The sequence below is a fragment of the Anolis sagrei genome, chromosome 4 (assembly GCF_037176765.1).
Source record: "Anolis sagrei isolate rAnoSag1 chromosome 4, rAnoSag1.mat, whole genome shotgun sequence".
NCBI lineage: Eukaryota > Metazoa > Chordata > Lepidosauria > Squamata > Dactyloidae > Anolis > Anolis sagrei.
In genome coordinates, this window is record NC_090024.1 from 206871250 (window position 1) to 206894510 (window position 23261).

Consider the following 23261-nt stretch of genomic DNA (forward strand, 5'->3'; position numbering starts at 1 on the left):
AAGGTTGGGAACCATTGGACTAGATCAACCTTGTGGCCCCTTCAAGTCTGTGATTCTGAGCAAACAAGCAAGGCTCTATCTGTGGGTGAATACTATTAGAACACCTTTTACTAGAAACCGAGAAGCATTTCTTTCACATACTAAAACTTGCATCTGTATTATTGGACATGTCTTTTAAAAATATTACTTAGTTCAGTAATTCTGAAATCCCCCACCAACACTGTACTGATTAATTGGATTTTGTCATATACTGTAACTTGTTTTAATATCCTCAGGTTTTTGCTTCTTATGTAAAAGCTGTGCTGTTTTGAGTGGAGTTTAGTCAACCAAGTTCAAAATCTTGGCCATAGTTTTGGTTTGATATTCAACCTGCTTCTGTATTTCAACTGGACAGCAGTGAATGGTGAACATCCTATCTCACACATGAATATTCAATTGATGTAAACCAGCTTGCTCTTCATAATCAGAAATCATAATCAAATGTAAGGCCAACTACAGTATCTACTGAACCACCTAACAAGAACTTGGAGACCACCAGGTCTGAAGATCACAGCTTGAATCCCTCCAATATGGAGCAAACAGAAATGTCTCAGATGCTGTTGGGTTGTGCAAGAACATTTTCCAGCTTATCTCTTTCTCTGAAGACAGTAAAACGAGTCATCACATGGAACACCCATAGAGCAATATGAATATTTAGGTGTATATATATTCCCAGTTATTTTTAAGTTCATGGAAATTTACTCTTTCTGTTGTAATCAAATGCAACGAAGCATGTATAATTGATGACAGCTCAAAAGAAAAAGCTATGCATGCAATACAGAGACTATAAGGCACTGAAGCAGGCTATTTGTAAAATAATACTTTGCCCTCTTCTGCAAGTCTTTCAATGAGTCCAAGTTCAAAGTTGGCATCGTGTACCCCAGTCTTACGGAATGCTCCAGCATAATGGTTCTCTTCCCAGTAATGGTGCCAGTTCCCATTATTGTCTGCACCAAAACCAAATGCAGAGACCTGTTGTACAAAGCATGATAAAAATATCAACAGACGGAAGATTGAGTTCTGCAAACAAGAAGCACCTGCCTACATTACTTACAAGCTGGAGAATACTGCCAGCTTTTTTGACATTGTCCTTCCAGGATTGACCCTAGCTCAGGTAGTGGCTGTGTGGTGTTGTCTACAGCGACCCCGTGTTTTTTCACCCTTGAATCTGCCTCGTCAAATGGTGAGTCATGCTGCCCATGGGAATCTGCTGGATATACTACATCAGGACAACTTGTGTTTGTAAATCGGAACAGGTTGTGATAGCACAACACATGCTTCACACAAAGGCTGTGATTCTAACAATTGTGGAGCAAGGCTTCTCTTCTGCTCCTTCCTCATACAAATCAGTTTCTAGAATATATTGGAGATTGAGAAGGCAAAAGCTGCTTTTCTTCTCCATTACAGAAATTTAATTAGATGTTGGTCAGATGTGGGGGCACACATTGGCACTGTCACACTGTCCTGCTCAGGGAGATAGTGCACAAAGAGATACTGAATACTTCCCAACATCTACAACTATTCCACAAACGAGTAATCAACAAGAATTTAGCTGTTATGGTCAATGGAGTTTTCTTTCTAATTTCAAGGGGGGGGGGGGGTAATACTATGTTTTTGACAAACTCTCCAATGTACACTTTCTGTGTAGCCAATTCATCACTTGTCAGTCAGTTGTGATAAAAGGTACTTGACTAAGACAACCTAAGGAAGGAACCCAAGAAGCAACTTGATAACCAAGTCTTATTAAAGTAGCTCTTAATAACAGCCTGCTACTTGTGTAGGTAGTACTTACCTGTGTACAAGTATGGATAGCAAAAATGAGTGCAGTGAATCCAGTAGATGGATACCTTCCATGGTACTTAGTCCATTTATCCTGGATATATTTCAGGAAGGCAGGGTTTATGATTCGTACCTGGGAAGTAGGGAGAGGTTTAAATCAGCAATTATCTGGCTTTCATTAGATATGCTTGCAGAATGGTTTTGAGATTGCGGCACAGGTGCTGCCACACCTTATGTCAGGAGGTGAGAAAGAACTTTCTGTCCTCCAGATGTTTGATGGCAATTCTCATAATCCAGTAGCCAGTGATTTGTGGAAGTCATAAACATATTAAGTTCAAAGTGCCTCATTTCTTTTTTAGGAACGCCAGATTTTGGCAAGCCATACCATGAAATGGGCTGAAGCCCCAGCTTTTAGTCTTCATTAAGCTCCCACTACTCACTAATTCACCCCACGTGTCACAGTGACTTAGTGGAAAGCTACTGAAGTTACTTGCATTCTTCCCACTAATTCTGCAGCACTTTCGTCTCTTGCTCCTGTGGAAGAGTCCTATACACACATAAGTGCACTCACCGAGAAAAGTCACATTAAGGGAGTGTGAAAAATAAAAAATCTTCTAAGGTTTTAATCATATTTAGTTTAAGTTGGAAAGAAACATAATCTCTAATGCAACTACCTGAGCCTTCCTTCTCTATCCAAGATTGAGATGTAGTTCTGGGTCTTAAATAGGAGTCTAGATCACTTTGTCCAACCAATGAAAGTCAGTGTGGCAAATGTTAATTACTCCCATCGTGCTCAGCCGAGGAAACCCACCGGGTGACCTTAGGTAGGTAGCACTCTCTCAGCCTCAGAGGATGACAAAGACAAATCTTATCAAGAAAATCCAATGACAGTTTCACTTCCACAAGTCAGAAATGTCTTGAAGGCACACAACAACAACACCATGTGTGTAGGTTGCTTTCCAGATACTACTAACTTGCATGTAATGTTGTACTAGAGAAAACAACTATTGTAGATATTCCTCTAGTTAAGTATAACCTTATGTAGCTGTGTTTGATAATTGTGAATATCATCTTTGGAGACAGAAAAAAGGAAGCAAGAACATTTGCTAGTAGCTGCTATGGCCTAGCTAATAGAATTGGGCTTTTCAGGCTGAAAACCTATGTATTCTTTATTTGGAGGAAGCCCCGTTGAATGCAGTCTGACTTCTTTCCAGGTAATCATGCATAGGCTTGTGTTTTCAATCATGCTTCCAAGGTAATACTAACCTTTCATTTTTCATCGTACCAATGCACCCTTTTCAGGACCCTTTAAGATTCACGCCAGAGCTTGCTTTAAAAATAATAATTGCTGAAGCTATACGTATCTTAAAACTCATTGTTTGTGTTCTGAAGGATTGCAATAGGGTTTGGCCATAATTGCATTACATAACAAAAGCCTACATATGTTTTCAGATATAGTTATTCATTACACCTGAAGGCTTAGGTAGGGAATAACTTCAAAAAAGAAATAACCATTCTAATATTCTGCACAGGTAAAATCTATAAAGTCATTCCCTTTCCAAAAATATTGTTCTCAGATTTCTCAAAAGAGGACTTTTGCTCTGCTCTGTTTAGTTAACATGAATGAAATAAAAACTTAACAAAAGACTTGCATAGCAGGGAATTTTGAATGGAACGAAATGCTTCTGCCTTCCTTCGCTCCTTACCTTGCTTTTATCTGCTTCAACAAATTGTTTGACTCTTCTGTATGTGCTGTGAAAGGAAAGGGGAAAAAATTGTAAGACTTCTCCTTCCCGCTCTGCCAGTTAAAAACTGTGTTTCTCAGGTTTTTTTTTACTGTTCCTCCCAGAACAGATGGGAGGCTACTGGAGATGAAGCAGTCAACCTGTCAATTAATAGTGACGGATTTGGTATCATGCTGCTCTATTATGACCACATTTTCAGATACCTTGCCAAAATTCAAAGCTATGTCATTGAAGGGAAGTATTCACAGTGCTATCTGGAGCCCACACTAAACATCAATTAGTTTAAATGAGGGTTCCCAGAAACAACTCAAGATTTTTTTTCCCTACTGACCAAATTTACCATAAACTTATTTTCACAGGAAATGTGCTCTTCATTAACTTTAAAGGACCATTCCAACATCCAACATGCATTCAACATCCCCCATGAGTCCATTGCAAAAGAAAAGAAGACTGGGCTTATGATCTTGTTACCATTTTATTATTGTTTGTGGTATTTTTTTATGCTCTAGTTCAGTAAGCATGGTACTTACTGCTGTATTTCTCCTGAGGAAAAGGCACTGGCTAGCCATTTGAGATCCAGAGGTTTGAAGGGGACAAGCATAAGATGGACACCAGAATGAAGGTCCATTGCACTCTCTGGGTACATAAAATGGTGGGTGGTTTTTGCACCAACATCCTCTTCATAGCCTGCAGTTGGTGCCGTGTTGATCCTTAAAGAACATTAGAAAGGTAATCAGATGGTTATGGCAAAATACCAGGACAGACACATGTGGAAGGTTGGGGCCTGATCTAACATATATTCAGGTAACCACACTTCAGGTACTTGTTCAGATATCTCCAACCTTTCAACATCATGATACAAGTGCACCATATTCAAGTGTGGCCAGTTTAGTCTTTACATAGCCACATTTCTCAAATGTTGGAGTTGGAACTGATAATCAGAATACAGCCAGACCAGAATACAGCCAGAATACAGCCACCATATTTTACAAGGAAAACATTTCTGAGTAGAATTATGACTGGCTACACTAATCTCCATACATCATTCACCTTTCCTGAAGATCCAGCCTGCATATGTCCTCGTTAATTTATGGCAGGCTTCCAACCTGTTAAATATGTTTTTCTCAGCTAAAGAACAGAGGCATCATTTTGTAAAATCTTCATATTTGCATCTGTTGAATCATTGCAGGCACCAAGATGTCAATCCATGGGAGATGTGCTTTGCCCCAATGTATTTGCTCAAGAGCAATCTATTAGACAAGGGGTTCTCAACCTGTTAGTCCCCAGATGTTTTGACCTTCAACTTCCAGAAATCCTGACATCTGGTAAACTGGCTGGGATTTCTGGAAGTTGTAGGCCAAAACACCTGGGGACCCAGAGGTTGAAGACCACTGTATTAGAGGCCACAATTTCCATGTGACCAGAGCGAAAAGTGGGTGGGCTGCCACTTCTCATTTCCTTCTCTTTCTGTTGCACCCACCCCTTTTTTATCTGACTCTGTCTTTATACTGCCACTAGCCTACCCTCTTCCTCCCACCACTGAAAGAGGGACAGGGAGGTCACTTACTGTATGTCACAGTTCTGAACCAATCTGCTATAGAGGGCTGAGAGTTGTGAGTTAGTGACCCTGCAATGTCTCACTTACCTCAGCACAAAATGGTGAGAGTCAATATTTTCCCCATATTTTGAGCCTCTCAGCCTCCCCGAATTCCCCACCACAGCACATGTTCCACACTGGGCAGTCTCCTGAGTTTCTGCAGTCGAGGATGGAAAAATCTCAAACAGGTGTTTTATTATCTTCTGTACTTGGTTTCCATCCTGTGATCTTTGCAGCTTCTAGTGAAGCAAAACAGAAAGAGTTAAGGGGGGGGGGGGGGAATGGACCCTGGTTTCAAACAGTACCTTCCATCCCTGTCTCATCATGATGCCCAAGCTGTGAAATGCCCCAAAAGTCTAATGTAATCCTTGTTATATCACTGGACATATCACTGGACACAAAGGCACAAGGGGATTTCAAGTGTGATTTCAAGTCCTTTTCAGCTTATGCCTATCCTTTGGTGAACTTATCACAAGATTGTGTCAGAAGGGGTTTGCCTTTGTCTTCCATTGAGACTGGGAGAGAATGACTGGCCCAAGGGCATCCAGTGGGTTTCCATGGTCAAGTTTGGATTCAAACCCTGGTCTCCAGTTATAGTCCAGTACTCAAACTATTACACCATCCTGGCTCTTGTGTATATATATACACACACACATCTCAGCACTAACTGGAGAGATATTACACTACAATAGCTGATCTCTCCCAGAGAAATAAACAAAAACAAGACCGAAAAATGGGCTAAAAAGCAAAGGACTGAAGGAGTTATGGTGGGAAGAATTAAGAGACACTACTGCTTCTCCATAACAGCTTCTATCCGTATGGGCCAGAAAATATGGCTGACACTGTGACTGATGGGAAATTACACTCTCTGTTCCTATTAGTGTATTGATAGGCCACACGAGGACCAGAATATGTGGCAGATAACATAATGAAGAGGAAATGAAAGGTACAAGATCTTTCTAATAGAGCAGAATGTCTACAACATAGGAAAGGAACAAAAGAAGTGTGGGATTGCAAAAGATTTACTCTTTACACATGCCCCAAAGGAGCAACTGTCATAGAATCAAATATAAGACTGTGGGTAATAGATGATGTAAGGGGGTTTAAGGCACGAGGTGTTCCTTAATCACACCTGTGTGACAGGAAATTGCATGAGGGAATGACTATTGATGTAAGAGACCGATGATTCTGGTAGATTTTTGCTGCCACCACCTCAATTTTATTGTTTGAGGAAACAAAGGTGTGAATGTATTTGAGGTAATATGCACCAAGACTTCTGGTTCTTCCTTTTGGGCTCCTTTGCTTGCTGTCTGGACTATAAAGAGGTTTTTAGGCTGACTTGGTTTCATTAAGTATGACAGACCGAGGCAGACACCAGTTAACGATGAACTAATAACAGGTTTATTGAACTCCTAAAATGAGAGGTACACACGCGTATCTTTGTTACTGAGGCTTAGGCTTACTAGACATAAGGTTTCTATAGACAGAGTAGCCTTTATTTGAAGTGAGATATCTTCTTCACACTATCCAACCCTTTTGAAACAGTGTGTTTCTAAGATCAGTCCCCCTGACTGTCTTACAGAGTAACCAGACTTTCTCCAGTCTACTCTCCACTATAGGGCAATAAGCTCACTTGTACTCTCTATTAATACAAGTTGACAAGTCTTCTCACTGTCTCTCCTAGTACAGTAATACTGAAGCCCTTGTCCCTTTCTTATTCCCTAACAGCTTGACTCACTCAAATCTTCCTTCTCCCTGTCTAAAATACTTCTTCTCTGTTGAAATCCTACTTCTCTCTGTCTCTGTTAAACCCTTCTCTCCCTCCTATCAGAAGTGACAGCCTTTTTCACTCTCACCCAACTCCTCCCCTTGGTGCTTAAACCAATCAGGAGTTGGCTGACTCCTCCCCTACCTCCTTGCCTCTCCCAAGATGTCCGCTATTTCTAAGCTGCCCTACCAAGATGGAGACCCAGCCCACTGACTCTCAGGCTTCGGCCTAGCCGGCTATTACAGATGACATTGAAGAGAAGCCAAAACCCATCAAGCACAGAGACTGTCACACTCCTCCCATGTGAATTTGATAACATAACTTGCTGTTTGCAAACTATTCTTAAATAAAGCTACAGATTACTATCATAGCAAAAGTTGCCACCCCTAGAGAGAATGGCCAATGCCTTCTGCTAGGATGGCTCTTCCTGTGCAAGTAAAGTATTGAACACAGGAATGGGCCTTGGAGGCACTGTTTTGCAGTGGCTTCGGTCCTTCCTAAAGAGTCATTCCCAGAAGGTGTTGTTGGGAGACACCTGCTCAACCCCACAACCATTGTCCCCCATGTTGTTTAACGTCTACATGAAGCTGCTGGGGGAGATCATCCGAAGTTTCGGGGTGCAGTGTCACCTGTACACAGACGATGTCCAACTCTGTCAGTACTTCCCACCCGCTACTAAGGAGGCTGTTCAGGTCCTGAACCAGTGCTTTTGGCCGCTGTGACAGTCTGGATGAGGGCAAACAAATTGAAATTGAATCCAGACAAGACAGAGGTACTCCTGGTCAGTTGTAAGGCTGAACAGGGCATAGGATTACAGCCTGTGTTGAATGGGGTTACATTCCCCCTGAAGACGCAGGTTCGCAGCTTGGGAGTGATCCTGGACTCACCGCTGAGTATGGAACCCCAGGTTTCGGCAGTGACCAGGGGAGCATTTGCACAGTTAAAGCTTGTGTGCCAGCTACGCCCATACCTTAGGAAGTCTGACTTGGCCATGGTAGTCCACACTCCGGTTACATCCCGTATGGACTACTTGCCTTTGAAAACTGTTCGGAAGCTTCAAATGGTCCAGCAGGCAGCAGCCAGGCTACTAAGAGCAACAGCGCTGGAGCATACAACTCCGTTATTGTGCCAGCTCCACTGGCTCCCAATTTGCTACCGGGCACAATTCAAAGTGCTGGCTTTAGCCTATAAAGCCCTAAACTGTTCAGGCCCAACTTACCTATCTGAACGCGTCTCACCTTACGAACCTTCCAGGAATTTAAGATCATCTGGGGAGGCCCTGCTCTCGATCCCGCCTGCCTCACAGGTGCGCTTGGCGGGGACGATGGACAGGGCCTTCTCAGTGGTGGCCCCTCGGCTGTGCAACTCCCTTCCTGAGGATATTAGATTGGCCCCCTCCCTCCTGACCTTTAGGAAAAGAGTAAAAACCTGTCTCTGCGAGCAAGCTTTTGGAACCTCATCGTAACCAGATAAACTCAGTATTATGAAGGAATATGGAATGGCTTAAGGATGCAAACGGACATGGATTTAAACCCAGAAGTCATTGATTTTTATAGTTTTAAATTGTTTTTATATGACTCTTATTATGTGATTTAACCTGTTTTAAACTATGTATTTATGTGTGTTTGGCATATAATTTTGCCAGTCTGTACGCTGCCCTAAGTCGCCTTCGGGCTGAAAAGGGCGGGATAAAAGTGTAGTAAATAAATAAAATAAACACAGGCTGGAAACCTGTATTGGTAGATGTACGTCTTTCCCCACCTTTCAGTGGATGCCACCCCTGCAGCAGAGTCAATTCCTTGGGAGCAGTAGATATCTGCCTGGCTATTTTCCTTTACCTGGATGAGCTGCAACATGTAGCGATAGGAAGCACCAGAAGTCCTAGTGAAGTCCCTAAAGATGATATCCTTATATCAGCTACAGGGAAATAGCTGGACACATTTCTATTGATGGACATGTTGCGGGGGCTGCATTGCTTGAAAGATGAGTTTGAGAGACGTATTGTATGTTGTTCAGTCAGCAAAGAATTCTAGCTTCCATCAAGGCCAAAAAAGCAAGTTGTGATGATTTAAGTCCAACTTACGCCATCATACTTCACGAACAGAACTCCAGCCATAATTCTGTATTATTAATGCTGCAACTTCTAAAAGGGCAGGAGCTCCCTTTGGGCAAAGCAGTCAGCTTCTACCAGTTTCTCATTCCTTACATTTTCTCATGCAATGGATTGGCAGATACTACAGCTAAAAATCTTTCTTCGTTGTTCCCTCTAAATATAGATACAACATTCTATGCTTGAGAGGTCTAAAAGGGAGAAAAACAGTTTTCCAATGGAGCTTATAGAAAAGCAGAGAAAGCTAAAGTTGAGAACATGAGTGGGCAACTGTTCCAGGGGAAAGGAATATTTTTTACCCCCATGTCTGCACTTTCAATAAGAATCGCCGATTTTGATTTAGCTCTGTTTTCAACACTTTACACTTTGAATTTAGCTATATTTTTAAATAATTTTTGAATTGGTGGGGGTTCTGCAAAAATTTGGGCAGGGGATAACAGGAGGCAAAACAAGGCAAACCTCTGCATTTTGTTCCATTTTTGTGGTATATTTTATGGTGATTTGTGGCTACGTTTTTTTTTTCGTGTCAGGAGTGGCTTAAGAAACTGCAAGTCACTTCTGGTGTGAGAGAATTGCCCATCTGCAAGGACATTGCCCAGGGGATGCTCGGATGTTTTGATCTTTTTTACCATCCTTGTGGGAGGCTTCTCTCATGTCCCCGCATGGGGAGCTGGAGCTGACAGAGGGAGCTCATCCATGCTCTCCCTGGATTCCACCCTACGATCTGTTGGACTTCAGTCCTGCTGGCACAAGGGTTTAACCCATTGCACCATCAGGGGCTCCAGGGACTACATGGTACAAACCTGGAACATTTAACCATTTGGAGAAGTGGAACAATCATAATCTTCTCCATATGTTCTCAGTGCCCTTGCCCTTAAGGAAACATCCATTGTGTCTATTAGTCTGTATAATACTATATATCTCAGTGGTTCTCAACCTGTGGGTCCCCAGATATTTTGTCCTTCAACTCCCAGAAATCCTAACAGCTGGTAAACTAGCTGGGATTTCTGGAAGTTGTAGGCCAAAACACCTGGGGACCCACAAGTTGAGAACCACTGATATATCTCTTTGTCAATATTATGAGGCAATACTCACCAGCCACCAAAGCAGAACCTCTGGAGGGATCTTTTGGGATTCACGAGTTAGCAGGCAGTTGACTGACGTATCATAGTGATCACAAAACCAGTCCTGAGGGTTATGGTCAATGCACCTGTTGCAGTTGCAAATTCTTTGTTCTAGGAAGGAATCCAAGGATGACCATTGTTCAGAGCTGTCTGGAAAAAGGCCCATATGCACACACCTGTACATCTTCCACAGGAAAGCTGCCAGACACAGCACCAAGATGACCCATGGCTTTTTCTTGACTAGCATCCTTCATCCCATCTATTTGGTTTGGATCTTAAAGTTAAGAAATCTTCCAGTCCTGAAATGATGTACCGTAATCTGTTAGAGAGGTAGACTAATGTCTCTGAATTAAAATAATAGTTGTTGTGTTTTAGATATGCTATGTTTAACTAAAGATTTTTTTCTAACAACTTTTCAGGAGGTAAAATACTTGTGTGCTGTGCTATAACTGTATTATTGCCCACATAGAAATTTCTGCAGCAAGCGGCTTCTGTTCACATGTTGCTCCCCACCCCAAATGAAAAAAAAATGTACATCTTGCATCTTAGCAACTCACAAAGTGGGTGTCATTCCTTCTCCATCGTGCATCCCAAGTTCTGTGCGTGTGATCTTCTGTTATGGTAACACATCTTCAAAAGACTGAAACACACACAGAAAGTGCTAAGTCAATATGGATGAGAAATATAAGAAGGCAATGCCATATAACAAGATGGTGCTCTCATTTGTTAGGCACAAATAGTGTATCTTTGATTTCTGTTAAATAATATTTTTCAATAAACTACATGCTTTTTCATTAATATAAATGTTCCTCCAGCAATAGCAAGAATATCCCTGTGAGCAGCAAAATCAGACAATTCCAACTGGATGGCCTTGCAAAACAAGAAAGGGCAACGTGGAAGTTCCTGAACAGACTCAGAAGTGAAGTGGGAGGATCAAAAGACAACCTGACAAAATGGCACTATCTAGAACAGGGGTCCTCAAACTAAGGCCCGAGGGCCGGATATGGCCCTCCAAGGTCATTTACCTGGCCCTCGCTCAGGGTCAACCTAAGTCTTGAAAGCACACAACAACAGCAGCAGCAGCAGCAGCAGCAGCAGCAACAACAACAACAATCCTATCTCATCAGCCAAAAGCAGGCCTACACTTTCCATTGAAATACTTATAAGTTTATATTTGTTAAAATTGTTCTTCATTTTAATTATTGTATGTTTTTAAGCGTTTTTGCTCTACAAATAAGATATGTGCAGTGTGCATAGGAATTCATTCGTGTTTTTTTCAAATTATAATCCGGCCCCCCAACAGTTTGAGGGACAGTGACCTGGCCCTCTGTTTAAAAAGTTTGAGGACCCCTGATCTAGAAGAATCCTCCACCTTGTGGAGCAGAACAAACAATTCCGCACCTGTATGCTTGCCCACAATGCCCTGCCTCATGCATAGAGGAAGAATTGTTTAAAGCCACAGACAATGCGGTTGTTGTTGTCTGCTTTTGGTCTCATACTACCTAGCCTTTCTTTTATCAGTTTTAGATAAAGTATTTCATGTAATGCTTTTGACATATAAGAAAGAAAGAAAAAACCTAAAGATATAACAGGAAATAAACCACCACATCAGATTCATTTTCTATAGTTATATGATGTGTGACCTACGGATGTGAGAGCTGGACCTTAGGGAAGGCTGAGCGAAGGAAGATCGATGCTTTTGAGCAGTGGTGTTGGAGGAAAGTGCTGAGAGTGCCTTGGACTGCGAGAAGATCCAACCAGTCCATCCTCCAGGAAATAAAGCCCGACTGCTCATTGGAGGGAAGGATACTAGAGAGAAAGTTGAAGTACTTTGGCCACATTATGAGGAGACAGCAAAGCCTAGAGAAGACAATTATGCTGCGGAAAGTGGAAGCTAAAAGGAAGAGGGGCCGACCAAGGGCAAGATGGATGGATGGCATCCTTGAAGTGACTGGACTGACCTTGAGGGAGCTGGGGGTGGTGACGGCCGACAGGGAGCTCTGGCGTGGGCTGGTCCATGAGGTCATGAAGAGTCGGAGATGACTGAACGAATGAACAACAACAACATGATGTGTGATTTGTGTTTCAATATAATTTCTAAGCACCTAACCAGATAGTGGACAAAAAAGATTGATTTGTTCATTTCAGTGGTCCATCTTAACTAGTAAACTTATTTATTTATTGTGTCAGGAGCAACCAAATTGCTCCTTTTTTTAACAAAACAAACAAACAGACAAAATGCAAGCTTGGTAGTTGATTAAATGTCCTTTGACCAGTATCTGGCCACTTGGAGTGCCTCTGGTGTTGCCGCAAGGAGGTCCTCCATTGTGCATGTAAACTAGTAAACAGCAAAAATGTACCCTGGTTGGATCTGCTGAACCTCTTGGTTGCATGTAATATTTTCAATCACAAATAACTTTCTAAAACATTTGTCAGAAATGGGACTTGTAAAGCATTGTTTTAAGGTGACCATAGTCCTCCTTGGCATTGGAGGCAGTGCTGTCATCTTAAAAATATAGACAATAAAAACAATAAGAGATGCCCGTAGCCATGGTCATAGTTTCCCTTATTCAAAAAAGGTAGTCATGCCATTACTTATAAGGGATGCAGGGTCAATGAAAAACTCTATGTACTGTACAAGCTTCGGAATGAACCAATTACTTCCTTGTGTTGTCGAAGGCTTTCATGGCCGGAATCACTGGGTTGCTGTAAGGTTTTTGGGCTGTATGGTCATGTTCCAGAAGCATTCTCTACTGACAAACTGGTCTCACAATCTCTGAGGTTGCCTGTGAATCTCTGAGGATGCCATAGATGCAGGCAAAATATCAGGAGAGAATGGTTCTGGAACATGGCCATACAGCCCCAAAAACTTACAGCATCCCAATTACTTCCTTATCCTATGTACATTTGCCTGGGAGCAAATCCTATAAAACTCAACAAGGCTTACTTCTGATTTTTAACATCAGATTTTTTTTATTTCTCACATCTAACAAAAGGAAAAGATACTATTAAAGGAACACAAAACACAAAATTAGAAGGAAACAGCGAAGAAGGAAGATAAATACATGAGCAAGAGGAAAGAGCAAATTAAGAGAAGGGAAAGCAAGGATGTAAGAAAAAATACATTTAGAGAAATGCGAAAGAACTACTCTGTGTGCCCTTAGCTGCAAGTTGACTCCATTGATTTCAGCAGGATTTATTAAACATGCACCAGCTTGAGCTGCAGCTGTCACAGAAGGAAGAGAAAGAAAAGGTACGTGGAAAACAGAGAGGCAAACAGAAGGAAAAGAAAAGGCATGAAGATGTAGGGAAAGAGGCAGAGGGTGCATGGATCTTTGGCAGGAGGGTCATCAGTTTGTCTCCCTGGACAGAGAGAAAGGAGCCTGGGCTGTGCTCAATTCCAGTCGGCAAGTGGGGCAGATGGTTTAAGCAGGAGGCAAGGGAGGGCTGACAGATTAAGAACTGTTTCCCATTCATTAACAGTCTCTCGGCAAACATACCTTGGAGAAGGGAGGAAAATCACAGCTGTTCCTTCTTTGCTGCTGCCCAGGCAGGACTGGCTCAAGACACTTTGCTGCCTGCGGCGAAGACGGTGTGCCGCGTCCCCACCCCCTCATGCCGGCAGATGAAGCCTTATGGCAACACTGCCAAGAGGACAGCATCCCTGCCGCACATGAAGGTGCAAGCAAGCTGAGACCTGGACGCTGGGCAAGCCACGGGACCGACATAGGTTTCTCTCCCAATACCTTCCTACCACCCACATGATCCCTGGCATCTGCTTTTCAGGGCAGCTACCTCTTTCGGCTTAATGGTAAGGCCAGCCTTCTTCTATCCACAAGAGCTTCCATTCCATCATCCAAACCACCTTTCTCCACCTATTGGCATCCTATGCATACCAGTTTCTGGGGAACACAAACAGGGAAAGTCTTATAGGGGTTTTATGGGTTTCCCATGAGCATCTAATTGGCCAGTGTAGGAACAGATTGCAGGGTTAGATAAATCTTTTGCCCGATTTAGTATGGGTTTTCTTAGGTTCTGACATTCAGTTGCAAGTGAAACTCTTCTCCTTCTGAGAGTACAGAGCTGGGTCTAGGCCAGTGGTTCTCAACCTGGGATCCCCAGATGTTTTTGGCCTACAACTTCCAGAAATCCCAGCCATTTTACCAGCTGTTATGATTTCTGGGAGTTGAAGGCCAAAAACATCTGGGGATCCCAGGTTGAGAACCACTGGTCTAAGCCATGAGTGAGCTCTTGCTCACTGACTGGTAGGGAAGTCACTATAAGCACATTTTTCCAAGTGACACACACTTCTGTATTTGGGGCTTTCCTTGCTGGATGAGGATACGGATTTCTGCCATCAAGATCTTGATGGTTCCATAACAAATACCAATTTGGGATTAAAGATATTAGCAAGAACTACAGGCAGTGGCGGAAAAGGTTAACCCTCCTCTACTGCAATTCTAAACAAGTAATTACTGCAAAGTCATCTTCTACTTGGACCAACATTTCCCCCGTTAATCCATCAAAATAACTGGTAAAAATTGCCCAGGTGCACCACAGAGGATTAGTAAATTAATGGTAAAGGAGATCAAGTGGACCTTTCACTGATTCGATATAACTGCATAGGCTATCTGAAAATTGGTTCCTGGAATCTGATAGCAAATCAGAATGAATCAATTATTGTTGTGTTTCTTCCACTCAATTTTGGTCTATAGCAGGCATGGGCAAACTTAGGCCCTCTCTCCGAGTGTTTCAGACTTCAACTCCCCTTCCTTTCCCCCCTCAGCCACTTAAGCTGAAGTCCAAAACACCTGGAGGGCCCAAATTTGCCCATGCCTGGTCTATAGCAACTCTTAGATTAACCGATCAGAGGGTTTTCTGGGGAAGGTATATTCAGAAGGGATTTACAATTGCCTTCCTCCAAAGCTATGAGACTCATTGACTGCTACCCAGTCAGTCACCTAGTGGGTTTCCATGTTTGAGTGGACATTTGAGCCCTGGTTTCCCAGAGTTATAGTCCAACACTCAAAACTATGACATTAGATTGGCTTTCGGAATGATATAATACAGCTAAAATTTCTTTCAAGCAGTAAACACACACACAAAGCACTTATCACTCTATGCCAATCAAAGGTGCCCCTATGCCATATTGTGACCACATGAAATGATGAAAAAATGGAAGGAAAAACATGGTGTAGCAAGAGGAAGTTTCAGTCATCTTTTGTCAAGTGCCAATTGAAAAAGGGGAGTTGGTAACTACGGGAGAAAAAACATGAAACTTATATTATTGGCTCTTTTTTCCAAGTTGGCCTAGAACAGTGGATCTCAACCTTCCTAATGCCGCAGCCCCTTAATACAGTTCCTCATGTTGTGGTGACCGCCAACCATAACATTATTTTCGTTGCTACTTCATAACTGTAATTGTGCTACTGTTATGAATTGCAATGTCAATATCTGATATGCTGGATGTATTTTCATTCATTGGACCAAATTTGGCACAAATACCTGGTATGTCCAAATTTGAATACTGGTGGGATTGTGGGGGGATTGCTTTTGTCATTTTGTAGTTGCTGGGATTTATAGTTAACCTACAATCAAAGAGCATTCTGAACTCCACCAATGACGGAATTGAACCAAAATTAGCACACAGAACTCTCATGATCAACAGAAAATACTGGAAGGGTTTGGTGACGATTGACCTTGAGTTTTGGACTTGTAGTTCACCTATATCCAGAGAGCACCGTGATGGATCTGGACCGAACTTGGCACGAATATTGAATATGCCCAAATGTGAACACTGGTAGAGTTTAGAGAAAGTAGACCTTAGCATTTGGGAGTTGTAGTTGCTGGGATTTATAGTTCACCTACAATCAAAGAGCATTCTGAACCCCACCGACAATAGAATTGGGACAAACTTCCCACACAGAACCCCCATGACCAACAGAAAATACTGTTCTGATAGTCTTTGGTGACCCCTCTGACACCCCCTCCCAACCCCCCTTAGGGGTCCCGACATCCAGGTCGAGAAATGCTGGCCTAGAATGCATACTTTCTCGGCTGAAGCAAATATTTTATTTCAAAAGCTTCACTTCTGCATTTATAACATTCACATATATTCAAAGAACAAATGGGGAATGGGGCTAGCCTGTCACCATGTTACATAAACATCATTGCTCAGAGACCAAGAATGGCATTTTTATTAGCCTAGAAACTTACATCAGAGCAGGATTAGCCCAGAACATTTATGAAGGGAGGTTGTGGAGAACCACTGACAGATGTGCAAACTAGAAGACTTGAACTGCATCAAAGAGCAGCACCAATAGTCACAGACCCTCCCCATAGCATTGCCCACAGGTGCTTACCTTATTCAGATAAACAAGTTGGGATTTTCAGAGTTGAAAAGACAGGCAACTATAGTTCTCTCTGTGTGTGGATCGTGTGTCCTTCTTTGGTGGAGCAGAGTCTTCTGAAGGAATAATCCTCTCAGGGGTGTGAGCTGAAAGTTGCTAATGTTGACACCCTCATTTTGAATAGGAGCATTGCAAAACAAATGGGAAGTTAACAATGCAACACCAACCACAGAAAAGTCTGTTTGAGGTCAGGTGTTTTAAAACCAAACGGCTTTGTTTCAGATATAGAAAGGAATACGCTTTCTGCAGCTTAGTCAGCAGTGGCTTCCTGTATGTATTTGCAGATGTGACACACCAAACAGATGGTATGTGATTAAGAAGGCAGTTGTCTTTGCATGCCCCCTTCTTTAGTTACAGTAAGGAGAATTGGCATCTTGGTGGCATCTGGGCAGGACTCCAAGGTCCCACTCAAGAGGATCAGCAGAAAGGAGCATATTACATTTTGAAGCGAGTGAAATAATGCACATTTCAATCTAAAAAAGGTCATCTCCACAAGACGATAAGTCCAGATCCTAAATGTATGTAATTGCACCACAGCCTCTTGTCATAGAATTATAGCGTTGGAAGAGTCATAGAATCATAGAGTTGGAAGAGAACTTGTGCACCATCCAGTCCAACCTCCTGCCAAGAAGCAGGAAAATCACATTCAAAGCACCCCTGACAAATGGCCATGCATCCTCTGTTTAAAAGCCTCCAAGGAAGGGGCCTCCACCACACTCCGGGGCAGAGAGTTCCACTGCTGAACAGCTCTCACAGTCAGGAAGTTCTTCCTAATTTTCAGGTGGAATCTCCTTTCCTCTAGTTTAAAGACATTGTTCCGTGTCCTAGTCTCCAGGGCAGCAAAAAACAAGCTTGCTCCCTCCTCCCTATGACTTCCTCTCACATATTTATACATGACCATCATGCTTCCTCTCAGCCTTCTCTTCTTCAGGCTAAACATGCCCAGCTCTTTAAGCAGCTCCTCATAGGGCTTGTTTTTCAGACCCTTGATCATTTTTAGTCACCCTCCTCTGGGCATATTCCAGCTTGCCCACAAAGGCAATCCAGTCCACCCACCTCCAATGCAGGAATACTAATCAATACTAATCAAAGCATACTCGACAGATGGCCATCCAGCCTCTTTTTAAAAACCTATATACTCCACTACACTCCTGGGTGGCATATTCGACTTCCAAACAGCTCTTACCATCGGAAATGTCTCCCTAATGTCCTTTTCCTCTGCAATTTGAATCCAGTACTCCGTGTCCTAATCTTCAGCAGAAAACAAGCATGCTCCCTTGTCAATGTGTCATAATTTCAAATATTTCAGTGTGGCTATCGTGCCCTTTCTCTGCTTTCTTTTCCCCTTAAGAGACCCACTCTGTTGAGAGGAACGCCAGAGTTCCTTAGACATCTCTGGGGATTCTCGGTGAAAGATCAAAGACATTGAACTTCTATCTCCTTCCTACCATTACTGTTCTTCTGCTGAAATATAAAGCTGCTGAGGAGCGTGGGATGCAGTCTAGGTGCGCAGTCAATTTGCCAGGAACAACTGTGAATTGGGATTCTGCTATATTAATTGTTTTATTTTTAGCTGCATCATTTAATATGAACTTATACTAGACTTCCCTAAAGAATAATTTTGCTCTCACAGCTTGGCCTTTCCAGAGGAAGTGGGGAGATGATTTTCTCTCATTTCCCCTTGAGACCTCTATGGGAGCCTCCAGAAGATTGGTAGGCGGTTCTGGGTGAGAGGGAGAAATGGTGAAAATGTACAATCTCATAAACAATGGGTTCCATTAAGTCCTGGAGGCAGCAACCAGATTTAAAGTGGATTCATTCTCTAGTGTGATGAGCTCCCAGCTTTTTTTAAAAAATGAAGTGACTTGGTCTGAAATATGGCACAACAAATGCACCAATTAGACTGTTAAATGCAATCCACATAATCTGTGCATTAATTTCAGCAATGTACTGTTCACATTCTCCAGAAGCCCTCCCTAGCCTGGTGCCTGCTCGATGATATTTTGGGTTTCAGATCCCATAATCCACAGCCAACATTGCCAATGAGAGGTAATGGGGCTTCAAGTCACAAGCATCTGAAGGGCATCATGGCTGGGACTCTGTTTTGCTAACATAGAAAACAGTTAACATAAACCTCAAATGATACAGTACCATACAGGCAGTCCCCGAGTTACAAACATCCAACTTACAAATGGCTCGTAGTTAAGAACAGGGGTGAGATAACAGGAAGTGAGAGAAATCTACTCCTAAGAAGGGAAAGGGAATGCTACCCCTCTAGTTTAAATATCTTGGTCAGACCACACCTGGAATACTGTGTGCAATTCTGGGCACCACAATTGAAGGGAAATGTTGACATGCTGGAATGTGTCCAGAGGAGGGCAACTAAAATGATCAAGGGTCTGGAGAACAAGCCCTATGAGGAGAGGCTTAAAGAGCTTGGCATGTTCAACCTGCAGAAGACACGTCTGAGAGGAGACATGATGGCCAGGTATAAATATGTGAGAGGAAGTCATAGGGAGGAGGGAGCAAGCTTGTTTTCTCCTACCCTGGGGACTAGGATGTGGAACAATGGTTTCAAACTACAGGAAAGGAGATTCCACCTGAACATTAGAAAGAACTTCCTAACTGTGAGAGCTGTTTAGCAGTGGAACTCTATGCCCAGAGTGTGGTGGAGGCTCCTTATTTGGAGGCTGGATGACCATCTGTCAGGGGTGCTTTGAATGCAATTTTCCTACTTCTTGGCAGAGGATTGGACTGGATGGCCCATGAGGTCTTTTCCAACTCTGTGATTGTATGATACTATGAAATTCACTATGGAAAATGTGTCTCCACTGATGCTTTATAACCAATCCTTGTTTCCATAACAAGCAATTTTTTTCAAAATCCAATATTCACAGGGACAGAAAGTGAGGCGAAATCTTCTAAACAGGGGCCCAGGCAGGAAAGCAAACATCACAGGGGTTAACTCTTCCTTATGCTATCCAAAGCTAATATATTGGCTGGAGTTCCAACTTACATGCAAATTCAACTTAAGAATAAACCTACAAAATCTTATCTTGTTCATAACTTGGGCACTGCCTGTTTTTATGTTTAAAAGCTACTGGTGTGAATTTTGAACTCTTCCTATAAGTCTTTCCAAGTCTTCAGGGCACACCATTGCATTTTAATACCTAGCTGTTATTTTGCAACAAGGGCACTCAGTGGCTACTAGTCATAATGGGTTTGTATCTTCTCCAGTAACAGTAGCAATGCACCTCGATATATGAATACTTAGAGATCACAAACAGGGTGGAAGCTTGCAGATGTAGTCATGTCTTGCTTGTGGACTTCCCCAAGACAATCAACTGGTGTGACTGAACAAACCTCAGGGCTAAATAGGTATTTGGTTTGATCCTGCATGGTTTGTCTTATGTTTCCTCCTTATGCAAGAAACCCACATTTTCTTGTTCCTAAATTAAAGCTAGTATATTTCCAGATTGACAGTATAGGTTTTTGGACAATCTAATAATTCATATTGGGCCCCCTGGTGGCGCAGATGATTAAACCAAGCTGCTGAATTTGCTGACCCGAAATGTTGGTGGCTTGAATCCAGGGAGCGGGGTGAGCTCCCACTGTTAGCTTCAGCCAACCTAGCAGTTTGAAAACATGCAAATGTGAGTAGATCAATAGGTACTGCTTTTGTAGGAAGGTAATGATGCTTCATGTAGTCATGAGGGCCATATGACCTTGGAGATGTCTACGGACAACTTTGGCTTAGAAATGCAGATGAGCACCACGCCCCAGAATCGGACACGACTAGACTTAAAGTCAGGGGAAAGCTTTATCTTTACATTTTAATCATTCATATAAAGAAAATGATATATAGAACCTGGAAAAGCTATTTGCTTGGACTATAACTCCCTGAATTTGGCCATTTTGGCTGGAGGATTCTGGGAAATGTTGGTCAGACATTGAACTTTTGCAAGCTCTGATTTTATGCATATTGGTCTGTGAGAAGTGAAGTGAAGTGAAGCATACAAATGCAACAAACAAACATATAAACATGTCAACAAATGACTGTATCTACCTATCTTAGTATCAATAATTTTCTAAATGACAGAAATACTATTCTGTGATGTTAAATCCACAAAAAAGTGGGTTGGCATAGTAGCATTCATGCTTGCATTCTAGTCAAGCAAACATTTAGACCAGGCATGGCAAGTTTTGGCCCTCCAGGTATTTTGGACTCTAACTCCCACAATTCCTAAGAGCCTCAGGCCCCTTTCTTTCCTCCTTCAGCCACTTAAGCAGCTGAGGAGTAAAAGGAAAGGGCCTGAGGCTATTAGGAATGGTGGGCCAAAACATCTAGAGGGCCCAAGTTTTCCCATGCCCGATTTAGATCAAAACAGGTAGAAGTATCAAAAATAAACCAAAAACAGCATACTTACACAGAGTATGCACAAAAAACAGCTTTCCAGTTTCACCAACCCAAATCTACCTAATCTTATATTACACATACCACAGGAAAAGTGTGTTTTTGTCAAAGCTCATTGGTAATTAGAGCTTTGAATCATCGAAGAGTAAAACACAGTGAAAAACAAGACACATATTTATCTGGAGGAAAAAAGACCAGAGATACTTTTAGGTATATGGGAATTTTTTTAAAAAAAAACAGTAGTTTTTGAACTTACTTCTATAAGAGTTGCATAGATTTAGGAGGGCATTTTAATTCAAAGGAGGCCCAAAACACTTTTTTTGGATGAACGAGAACAAGAAATGTGATATAAAAACAAATAGCATATAATTTGAGATTACAGAATGTTTATTCATGGAAAAGACAGAAACATTTGAGGATTTGGCCAGTCACGGGTGATTATGAGCAACCTACGCAATACAAAGATGACAACTGTACATTGGGTATTCCTGGTAGCTTTAGGCAAATGTAAAACACTATTGGACAAAGTTATGTTAAGATCTTACTTCTGTTGAAGTGTTATACATAATAAAATCACAAAAAGTAGAGGGGCTTGATTAGTATAACTAGAAACTAGTATAAATATTGCCCTGTAGTGTCTAGGACAAAACAAAGTAGTTGTCATACAATCCAGGTGGAAAATGTGGTTGTATGTTTATCAGCTGTCTATATCAGCTATAGCAAAACAAATAATTATTACAGAACTACATAATGTAAAAAAAAAGAAATAGATTCTATGGGATTGCCCCTCGCTTTTTATTTGAACTGCATGTTTCACCCCAGTTTCCGGATGCAGAATATCCTTTCCCCACAAAAGGTGGGTCTTCTTTTGGAAAACAAGAAAATACCTAATTAGAACTAGAATGATGCATGAAGTCGACAGAGCTGCAGAGACAAGGGGGAGAGATTTTGCTTTAGGGACTGTCAGGGTGCTATAAATCAGATTGCTTATGAATACAGTGAAGGGAACCGATGAGGTGCTATATATTCCTATGTGTTTTGTATGTTCTCACTTGTTTCTGCCACTAGGAAATATAGGATCAACAGGTACTATGTTATCATGTACCTTGTTTCATTCCTTTTCTTCCTCTGGCCTAGAATATGATGGAACATGTTGGTGATCCATGTTTACAATAGGCAGGTCAAAACCACAGCCTTCTAGTTTCTTCTGTTCTCATGTTTCTAAGTGAAAATGTTGCACTGATTGTATACTGGGCACCTTAACCCATCTTCCTGTGCAGTGAAAGGAGTAACGTCATGACAAAAGGGCCCCAGCTTCCCATACAAGATTACATTACTTCAGGTCGTAAGTGTCCAGTTATACGTGTGTGATTGTGATGCAATGCCATGATACCTTGAGTGTGCCATATAAAATAATCCAAATGAAGGGGATATTTCCACCTGAATCACTGATCACTTCAACACCTAGATCAAATCTGGATGAGAAACACCCCAATATGTGTGAGGTTCTGTTAATGTACATGCAATATTTATATGCACGCCACGGCAGTGAGGCATCATGGCATGAGAAGCTGTAGGTGAAGAACATCAGTGAATTCATCAAGACAGTATCCAATACGTTTTGAGTACAATCTTCTTCTACGCAGATCAGTGGACATTTGACTAATGATTTGAATGGGAAGTAGATTGCACCTTGCAACAACATTTCAGCATCAATGAACCCAGTTCCTGGCCCAGTACACGATCTTACAGGTCGTAAACTGAAGAGATGTGCATGTGAAGGATTAATTGCAGAAGTCTCATGCCTGCTCCTTACAAGAGGAAGCCCTCTTAAATTCCATGCATGCTTTTTTGTCTTCTCCGCCTTCTATTCATGCAGTATGTAAACAAAGGATGCTGGGAAGACACCTTTCCTGTGAGGCTGCCCTTCAATCATGCCACACTGCAAAAAACAAAAACAAAACAAAACAAAAACCCAATGCAACATAAGACCATTTGAACAGAGAGAGAAAATAAAGAAAGTAGTCCACAATGATTACAAGTCCTACAGAAGTGCACAATGATTGCATTTCTGATTCTCTTATTCTCCAAATGTCCCACTGCCATGGCAAAATCAATGTATTATATGCAACCTCCTTTAATTATATATAAATATAATAAACAAATAAACTTTATTTATAACCCGCCACCAACTCCTCGAAAATACTTGGGGCAGCTCATAGAAGCACAACCAGTGCTAACCATACAATAAACAATACATAAACATAAAAGCGAA

General features: G+C 41.9%; 2 protein-coding genes across 3 annotated transcripts in view; both read right to left on the reverse strand.

Annotated features, from left to right (window-relative positions):
- Window positions 1-688: 688 nt before the first annotated feature.
- LOC132773272 (CMP-N-acetylneuraminate-beta-galactosamide-alpha-2,3-sialyltransferase 2-like) lies at window positions 689-16845 on the reverse strand. 2 transcript variants are annotated; one of them, XM_060772419.2, is made up of 8 exons: window positions 16525-16845; window positions 10720-10802; window positions 10134-10461; window positions 5209-5399; window positions 4094-4273; window positions 3525-3570; window positions 1832-1951; window positions 689-1011 (listed from the first exon to the last, which is right to left on the reverse strand). In XM_060772419.2, exons 3-8 carry the CDS (start codon window positions 10407-10409, stop codon window positions 844-846), a joined length of 981 nt encoding a protein of 326 aa, XP_060628402.2. In that variant the 5' UTR covers window positions 10410-10461; window positions 10720-10802; window positions 16525-16845; the 3' UTR covers window positions 689-843. The 2 variants fall into 2 exon arrangements, with proteins under 2 accessions (XP_060628402.2, XP_060628401.2); XM_060772418.2 differs by lacking the exon at window positions 16525-16845 and adding an exon at window positions 13663-13765.
- Window positions 16846-21299: 4454 nt separating this feature from the next.
- Window positions 21300-23261, reverse strand: part of LOC132773271 (arf-GAP with SH3 domain, ANK repeat and PH domain-containing protein 1-like) — a 47891-nt gene continuing 45929 nt past the window's right edge. Inside the window, exon 28 of the mRNA XM_060772417.2 lies at window positions 21300-22928. Coding sequence (XP_060628400.2) covers window positions 22854-22928 — 75 coding nt within the window. The 3' untranslated portion in view covers window positions 21300-22853. The remainder of the gene's footprint in view (window positions 22929-23261) is intronic.

Excerpts from the sequence above, each read along its gene's own strand:
- LOC132773272 (XM_060772419.2), bottom strand. The coding sequence starts at position 10,409 with ATGCTAGTCAAGAAAAAGCCATGGGTCATCTTGGTGCTGTGTCTGGCA. Across the intron at positions 5,400-10,133 it reads AGGTTCTGCTTTGGTGGCTG|AAGCTGCAAAGATCACAGGA; the intron begins GTGAGTATTGCC and ends TTGCTTCACTAG. Across the intron at positions 4,274-5,208 it reads TCTCACCATTTTGTGCTGAG|GATCAACACGGCACCAACTG; the intron begins GTAAGTGAGACA and ends ATGTTCTTTAAG.